This window comes from Halyomorpha halys, unplaced genomic scaffold, assembly GCF_000696795.3.
Source record: "Halyomorpha halys isolate HHAL.00 unplaced genomic scaffold, Hhal_1.1 Scaffold1991.1, whole genome shotgun sequence".
NCBI lineage: Eukaryota > Metazoa > Arthropoda > Insecta > Hemiptera > Pentatomidae > Halyomorpha > Halyomorpha halys.
The window spans coordinates 168,882-178,631 of NW_027106386.1; the positions used below are offsets into that span (position 1 = coordinate 168,882).

The window sequence follows — 9,750 nt, forward strand, 5'->3', positions numbered from 1 at the left end:
AAACCAGTTAGTAGATTTCTTCATGTTTATTTTGTAAAGGCTTTGATCTGCGGATAGGGAGTGTAAGATTTATGTTCTATTTTGGTTTTAAATACTGCCTTAACTTTGGATGTGGAAATTATCCATAACCTCCTATTATTTGTGTTCATCTTGTACGTGCATGTTAATAATTATACTAAAGCATCAACCTTTAATGTACAATACACTGATTATTTCATCGATTATAAAGTTTATATCTGATTTATTTAGTTTTTATAACATTAAACTCAATGCAAGCAAATAGTTCTCTTATATTATTTTTCTACCTCCATCATTAATAATGCATTTTCATCTTTGTATAATCAAAAAAAAATTTTTTAGGGTAATACTGCTATGCATTATGCAGTTTCTAATGGGAATTTTGATGTTGTTTCGATATTACTTGATTCAAAGGTGTGCAATATTAATAAACTAAATGCTGCTGGTTACACATGTATTATGCTAGTTGCATTGACTAAGGTAAAAACAGAAACAGACAGGCAAGTTGTGAGAAGACTGTTTCATATGGCTGATGTGAATATTCGCGCCAAACAAGTAAAAATATTTTAATATTTTTTTTTTTTAATTAAGTAAAAATTGGTAATTGTGTGTAGATTATTGTATATGTTTATTTTGGAAATGTTTTTCTTATCTAAACTCTTCGTTCTTGCCATGACTTAATAACCTTTTTTAGTTCATTTCTTTTTAAATTTAATTTTATATATTTTTTAATAATATACTGGTCCTTTCAAGTAAATGTTTTGTTATCTATATTCTAAATTTTCCATTTTCTCAAATCACTTATTGTACTCTACTAGTGCTTTAATACTATGGGACAATGCATTATTTATTTTATTTAATACTAGTTGTATAAACTATATTGACCTTCTTTTAATGCCTTGCTATGTTTCAATCTGTTATATTATATTTTTTTATTAAAAAATATTTTTGAAAGAGATTAAAATATAAATTAATTGATTATATTTTTACAAAAATGGAATATTAATTTCGTAAACCTTATAATTATCACATTATCATAATCAGATTTCTATATTATAATGTATAAACCAGGAAAGTTTATTTTAATATTATTATCCCTTTTTCATTATTTATAAATTATGATATCCTTAAAACTATTTCCGATTGTTAGCTTTATTAATTCAATATTCGTACATAATTAAATTGAAAATTAAATGTTTAAAAATATTATCAGAAAATGTTCAGAATATTAGACTAATATTATTATGTAAACCAAACAATTTAAAAGATAAATATAAATTTAATTTAAATATTAAATTATATTTAATAAAATTTTATAATTTTTATAAAATACTTGTGATGGATCTTGATTGAAGTTCACTGTTATTTTAGATTATTTTTTGGATCATGATCACTAATTAAATTTTAATTAACCATTTGACTGTTAACTAATTTTATTATTTTTTATTGTTAATAATTTTTATAATTTAACATAACACTTTTGCTACATTATTTTAAATTAATTAACTTTTTTCTGATCAGAATTAAATGTGTCTTATTTCATTGAGTGCTGAGAACAAACTGTCAGGTCCTCTTGATTAGTGTATGGCATTGGCTAATAATATAGAACAAATGAAAGTAGTTTTTTCTTTCTAATCATCACTTACTGTATTTTTATGTTCTAAAATAATTATTAATTAGTTTCTATGCCTTTAAAAACTTAATTTACGAAATATAACACGCTTTACAAATTCTCATTCTGTAATATACATTGCTACTTGCCATTGTACAGTGATCAGCATATTTTTGATTTAGATTCCATTGTTCCGGCTTCTTAACAAAAAGTATTTTTATTAAAAGGAAGATGGTTCAGATGAGTTCAAAGAAAAAAATTCAAATAGTCATAAAACTGTTTCTTATGAACCTACGTTTCACTCCACGTTGCAGGGCTTCATAAAGGCTTACAGATTGCAGACAAGCATAAAAATGCAAATTTGTGCTGGCAAGATTTCAGGTAAACCTTGAAGCTCTGCAACATGGGACGAAATGTTAGCTCATATTAAATGGTATTATGACTATATGAGTTTTTTTCTTTGATCACACCTGGACCATCTTCCTTGTATTATCACACTCTGTTAATCATCAATCTACCAAAAATTATTGTTATGTTCAAATATTCAAAATACTTAAATTACAGTCCAAAAATTAAAAACATTTATTTCACTTACAATTGATCAAATAAATATTATTTATCTACAAAATTCATTATTATGTCAATAAAAACATCTAATAATCCTCTATTTCAAAAGAATTATTTATAAATAGTAAATAATTCTTAATATTGATATAAAATCATATAAATTATAACTTTTTACATACAAAATATATTTTTTGCTGAGCCAATCCATCTTGTAAATGAATCACCGAAATCACCATGAACAAATTTTTAAGTTTTTTTTTTTATTATTTTCCCACAAAGATGCAGAAAATCAAAAAGACCTAAATAACAAAATAGTTTCAAAATTCAATTTCACCTAAGAATCTGTCATCATAATTGAGGAATTTATTAAGGCCTCATCATCATGACAGGCATTTTAATGTTCTCAGCCAGCTGAGGATATTCAAATTACAATTATCGGATCTTGAACTAATATATATATATATATATGTGTGTGTGTGTGTGTGTGTGTGTGTGTATATACACACACATAAAGAATAATAAGTAATTTTATTTTTCTATGTTGTATTATTTAATAAGATTTTTAAAACCTCAAAACCAGATTTTAATTTAAATATTCTTATTTTTCTGTCCCTAGCATGGACAGACTGCTCTTATGCTCGCAGTTTCACATGGCAGAATTGATACTGTTCAGCTTCTACTAGAGTCTGGAGCAGATATTAATATTCAAGATGAAGATGGTAGTACGGCTTTAATGTGTGCTGCAGAACATGGATACATAGATATTGTTAAAATTCTTCTTGCCCAACCTGATTGTGATTTGTCCATAACGGATTTGGTAAAAACGATATTTTTTTTTTTAATTTATAACTTATTCCTATTCCTATTATTCTTTTCCAATTTTTCAATTTATTATCATTTGAATTTTTTTTATTAATAAAAAAAAAATTATAAATTTATAATTGAAAAACATTGCTTATATTTTTTATTTTAAGACTATATCTGGTAACAAGGGAATATTTAATATTTTTTGTGGATTATCTAAGCATAGTTAAATATATAACTCATTGAGCTTTATACTGTATAAAACTTGAAAGAAAGAAAAAAAAAAGAGCCTATCTCCAGTGTTCCTATTAGTACTATTTCTCTAAAGCGTCCTGTAAACACCTCAAAAACCTTTTTTGAAATGTGGGACTAATAAATATCTTGTACCAGATGTTAAAGTTGATAAGTCACTGTGAAGAAAGATTTGATATGCATAATACATTTCATAGTGAGCTACTTCAAACCTAGCTTTATTTGACATTTGTTTCATGACTTTTTAAGTCTAAAGCTTGATCATACATGAAATAGAACACTACATATTCTATTTACGAACAATTGTTATATGAATTGTCAGCCATGAAGTTCCCTCCTCTTGGTAGTGAGAGAAGAGAAAGTTGTCTTGGAACATTCTCTTGTTTAACTGATATTATCCTTGTTTGGCTTGGATACATCTGTTTTCAAAAGATCGTTCTGCCACATTGACTTGAGTCAACAGTCTTTATTATGTCCCATTTACACTTAGGCAATAGTTAAATTTTAAAATGCCTGAGATATGGAGCCTGTGTTTCTTTTTCCCTTTAGACAGATCTAGCTGCTTAGTTAAGGTAGCACTACAACATTTGATTTATCCAGTACTCCTTAACCAGCACTGTCATGTGTTTCTTTTAAGTGTTGTTCCTATCTAGTTGTAGATTCCTTAACTCATTACTTCTCTTGTCACAAAATAAATCCAATAAAATCTCAGTTGGCCATTCACCTTCGTCTATGATGATCTCAATGATCTCTCTCAGCAGTCACACTCACTGTTTCACACTCATCATTGCATATGATCACCCTGTCTGAATATGACAGTATTAATCTCACTAATGATTAATACAGGTCTAAATATCCTGTGAAGAATCTTTAGTTCCAATATAAGTAGATTTTGACAATCGGGCTTTATTTGCTGTAAGAACTCTATGCTGAATACAAGAATTGGGCAAATCACAGTAGTATCCTTCTTCTGGCCTCTACACTAATATTGTGCCATCGACCCACAAACCACCCCTTGCCTAGCATGAAGAACAAAATGAACCCATAGTTTTCTATAGGACTGGCCTTAACGAAGCACCATCCCTTTCCCCTAGTACTAAACCAAGAATTTGATTTGACAAATCTTTTAGTTGGATCTTCACACTTCTTGTTCTGAGGACATTGAGATTTATAGCAATCTTTTTATATTATCTCATTTCCTGAAAAACCAATAATAATTAAATTTTTAAATTGTTCTTATAATTATGGACTTCACAAAAATTACAATTTATATCATTTTCTTTATAGAATTGCAAATACATTGATACTTAAGTAGTTCTTTTAATTCTACTAAATTTAATTAATTATTTATATATGTATTTAAAACATAGCATAACAAACGTACATATGTACTCTTCAACAAATGAGAAGTAGGCTAATAGGAAACAAGTGTAAAAATTTTCTGACTTTTTATTCACTTTCCTACTTTTATTTCAAGAACAGGTGTATAGATTTTCACACTTCAAACGATTTTCTGACTTTTCTTACTTTCCACCTTTCCTCCTCTATCTTGCTAATGAATATATGGATTTTCATGGTTCAAACAATTTTCTTACTAGTTAAAAAATTTTGGACTAGAGGCAGAACCTTTTTCAATGTGAAATCATTTAACTTTTCATTCACTTTTCTGCTTTCATCTCATGAACCGATCTCAAGGATGAATTTTCACTGCTCCAATGATTTTAAGACTGTTCGAAGATAGGCTAAAAGGAACATAACTGTTTATTTTATTATTTTAGTGACTGGCCGATGTTTCAGTTTTAGCTACTAATTAGTCGAAACTTTGGCTCATCTGAAACTTGCATTCATGAATTTCTCGATCACATTAACTTAACTCAGGCATGTTCAGCATCAGCTGAGAATTCAGTAGGGACCTTGGCTTCTATTTGAGATGGGAACAAAATCAAAATTTCACAGCAAGAATCATTCAACAAAAACTCACTTTCTACAAGGGCATTGATGATGGACAGTTCCTTCATCATGTAGTGTGGTAATGTACATTAATTTTTAAGGTGACAAGCCCGGATTATACTGGCTGTTTTTATGATTAGGGAATTGTTAATGTGGTTTTTAATTGATATGGAGAAGAACTGAGGTCTAACAACAAAGAACATCTGTAGATTTCAGTTTCTTGGATACCTAAGTCATAGAATTGACTGATGTATAAAACATTCCATTAAAGCATTCAGCTTATTTTTACTTAATTCTGGATACCAAAAATATAAGTTATGCAGTCAGAGCCCTAATTATAAAATAGCTTTTTTAGGTGTTTAAAAGTTTTATTTTAAACTTTATTTAGTAATTTTTCATTTTTAGGATGGTAATACTGCTCTTGCTATTGCCATGGAGGCAGGGAATAGAGACATTGGTGTTCTTTTGTATGCCCAGGAGCACTTTTCAAGAACTAATTCTCCATTTGGATCATTAAAAATTCGTCGGGCAAAAAGTGCTACACCAACCCTTAGAACTCGCTCTCCCACTCCTCCAAATTGTTCTCTTGAACACTCACTGTAACATATAATTGGTAGTGTTTATTTAATTTATGTAAGTCCATCTAAAATATATGGATGCATATAATAGTTTATTAATCATAATCTGGGTTTATTAATCAAAGTAAATCATTTATTAAATTTACTGTAACTGAAAAGTTTGGTCTATACTCACCATATTAATTAATCATTCGTATTGATAAAAGGTATTGATTGAATTAATTACTGTATTTATCCAAAAATAAGAGTGGAATAATCATATTCTACGCTTATCCAATTAAAATTTTATTAAGGAGCTTCAATTGAACCTTAATTTAAAAAAAAAATAATCTAGAGCTAGATAAAGTATGATTAATGTTTTTATTCTCATGTTTGTTTGACATCCTAAATTTAGTATAATTTTTATACTTTTATTAGTATAATTGGTATACAAAATCTTGTTTCAAATTGTGACCTCTTATTAAGTTATCTATTATTTTATTTCTTTAAATTTTCCTTTTTCATTTTTTCTTTAAAAATGCATCTTTGCATTGTGGTCGAACTAAATTGTATTAAGTTCAGAACAGTACTGATTTATTTTTTATAAAGTGGTCTATTTAAAAGTATCACACTTTGAAGAATACATTAATGTGTTTAAACAAAGGATTCCTCTGTGCTTATTTTTATTATTATTTATTTTTATTTTTTGTATTTAAATGTATTTATGTGTATATATATTGTTTATTGTACAGTATAACTTGACAATAATGCATGTTTATTCATGGTGTCCTGTCTAGACCTAGTGACAGCACCCATTATCTTTTATATTAGCTGCATATAATTATAAATAAATGAAACTCCCTATCATAATTAAGCTAATTACTGTGATAACGAAAAACAAGACAAAAGTCAAGGCCTATTGAATAAATAAAATATCTGAAGATTATCAGATTCATTTACTTAAGATAATACCAGTAATTAAAAAGAACAAAATAAAATATGCATTCAGTCATGTTCCTTATGATATAAATGCCTAAGCCAATTTATGGCCTGCTCAGGTTTTTCAGTCTTTAATATATGTATGAACAATACGTAATATAAAAATAATATGGTAAGGATAAACCTTGTATATCATTCTAGTATTGGTGAGATTTTTCAAATACATTAATCAAAATAACAATAAATCTAAATTATAACAAAATAATGTATTATAAATTAATATATTGCACTATTAAGAAAATTAATATTTTGAAAATGTAGCCAGCTAATCATAATATGGGTCTTTGTATCATCTGTGAATATTAAAATAGGTGCTGGAACAGTTTATTTGAATGTTAATCACAAGATAATGTAATACATCACTCTTCTGGTGATGTAGCTCATTTTAAAGCATATTACCTGAGGTTATGGAAGGAATGTTTACTCCATAAATCCCTTTAGCTAAATGTGTTGATATTCATATTAAACCCTGTTCTAATATATCTTATTCGTTAGCCTTCCACCTGGCTCTTCAAAATTAAAATGTGGCTTTCTTAAAATTTTCATTTTGTCTTTAATTTTTACAGCTTGAGGGAGTTTTAGGACCAATGTTAATGGCTGGTTGACTTGTTTAATATATATTTTTATTGTTTACTTATTCATAGCATCAATTTTTTTTTAATGAAAAATAATTCTTAAATTTTGCTTTATCACAAGAAACATTTCTTTTTTATTAACACAATTATAATACTTTATTTTTGGGGGGGAAAACAAAACAAAAACAATTTTATAACCATGTTATTACTGGCCTAATAATTGAAAAATTCTGAAAATTATGCTAAAATGCTTCTTCTTAATTATCTACAAATTCATTCAAAATAAAATGATTAATGAAAATAGATTATAATATTTTTCATCTATTATAATAGTTCGGTAAATATTGTGAATCAATTTTTCCTTCCACACAGTTTGCTTTTTGGTTTTTTAAAATTTCAATAAATTAAATTACTTAAATCAGAATTATCATTTATACAATGTAAATCTGTTCATTCTTATTTTTGTAAAAGTTATTAAGGTAAATCTTTGAACAATATTTTTTGTATGAAATCTAAGATTATTCTATCAATCTTAGTAAATTCTATTTTTTTAAAGTGAGAATAGAAATTGATTAGTGACCTTAAAGTCACTTGTCAAATAAAAAACATTGTTTTTAATTGTGTATTAACATTGTTAATAATGTTGTACCATTAATAATGTTAACTCAATTAAGGTAAATTTAAACAAATAATATAATGTTGCTGTATAACAACAATGAATTTTAATTATATACATTTTAGTTTAAAATAGGGATTACTGTTAGTGCATAAATTTCCCAGTGTAAATAAGTTATTTTATTATAAATTTAAATATTTGTCTTTTATATTTGAAAGTGGCCAATGTAAGGCTGAAAGGTCATTGATATAAAAAATTATTATGACTAGAGACCAGATTTTTATGCAGTAAAGAGCAAAAAAAAATGTTCTGTAAAAGACCTAAATGTGCAAAATCGTGCAATTTTTACCCAAAATGTGTATAAAATATACAAATCCTGGAATAATCAACTTTATTATTTAATTTATTATATTATTATATGAAAAGCTTAGATAACCATGCTTGGATCAAATTAAACTCGCTAAATACTCTTCACATTTATGCATGCATGCATATATACATAAAAAAATAAACTATACTGATTAAAAACCAAAAATTTTGTTTATAATTTGTGTGATATGAAGAAGCTAATCATATTAAATGATTTTGTATCCCTATTATTAAGACTGGAATTCAATTTTACAACTTCTTAATACTACCTCAATTTTAAGATATATAAAAATTATGCAAGGAGCTATGTAGAAAGGAGTATTTAAAAATATTCTTCCAAGCAAAATTCCCTTTTTAATTTCATAAAACTTTCACATGGCATGTTCTCCGATTAACTTTTCAATTGTGCATTTTATTTATATTCTAATATACTTTTAACCAAAAATCTAACGAGTAATAAGTCAATGTTCAAAAACTTAATTTTTTTTTTTAATTTGAATTTGGCTTTTCATATGTTAATCACTGCATTATTTTTCCTCATATTTGTCAATTCTAAACTATTAATTAAATAAGTAATAAGATGATTAAATATTGGCATATATGTATATGTGTATAATATGAGAAATTTAGTTCAATAATTAATGGTTATGCAACAAAAATTTACCCAAAAGGAGTAAAATGTGCTATTTTGTGCAGAAAAAACTCAAAACATGCAAATTTGTGTAGAAACCCCAAAACATGCAGTTTTGTGCATTATAAAATTATTGTTATTTGAATGTCTTTTCCATAACTCAAGGTTTAACAGAATTTGAAACTAGGGAACAACAGATGCAAAAATATGAAAGTCTAGTCACTAGTTATAACGTTGGAAGAGGGGTTCTTCTACTACTGTTGACGTGCATCACAACAAAGCTTAAAAAATTTCAGGACAGGTTGCAGATTGCTATTCAACATGATAATGTCTAGAAAATTAACCATTGGTGCCATTTTCCCTCCAATTTGTATTTAGTTATCTGCTATGTAGTTTTAGACAATTTTTGCTGTCATATATATTTTCCTATTTTGAAAACCAATTCAGCGAAAAAATTGGCTGGTAAGATTTTGATTGGTGTGATGCGTGGAGATAAGAAGAAAGAGCCCTTCTTCGATAGTTTTACCAATGAAGTAAATCTTATAAGTGTTTGGGATTGAAAGTTCACATCTATTGTGATTAATTAGAATAACTAAAAATATGAGGCGTTTGGTTTCAAAACCGGTTACATCCATTTTCAAAAATTTTTCAGGACTGATCAAAAAAGATTAAATTTAAAAAATTAATCAATTTAGCAATTTTTTTTTTTATTTTTTTCGTCGTTTTGCAAACAATTAACTTCAAACAAAATTTTTTGACGTCTTTTCATCACCTGTTTTTTTTTAAATCTCATCCAACAT

General features: G+C 26.9%; 1 protein-coding gene across 3 annotated transcripts in view; it reads left to right on the forward strand.

Annotated features, from left to right (window-relative positions):
- The window catches only part of Kank (kank), a 70,563-nt gene extending 60,819 nt beyond the window's left edge, over positions 1-9,744 (forward strand). For all 3 annotated transcript variants that reach the window (XM_067044726.1, XM_014436572.3, XM_014436573.3), the window contains 3 exons: positions 361-573; positions 2,814-3,014; positions 5,609-9,744. In XM_067044726.1, the coding sequence (XP_066900827.1) occupies positions 361-573; positions 2,814-3,014; positions 5,609-5,806 (612 nt within the window). In that variant the 3' untranslated portion in view covers positions 5,807-9,744. The remainder of the gene's footprint in view (positions 1-360; positions 574-2,813; positions 3,015-5,608) is intronic.
- The last annotated feature ends 6 nt before the right edge of the window (positions 9,745-9,750 follow it).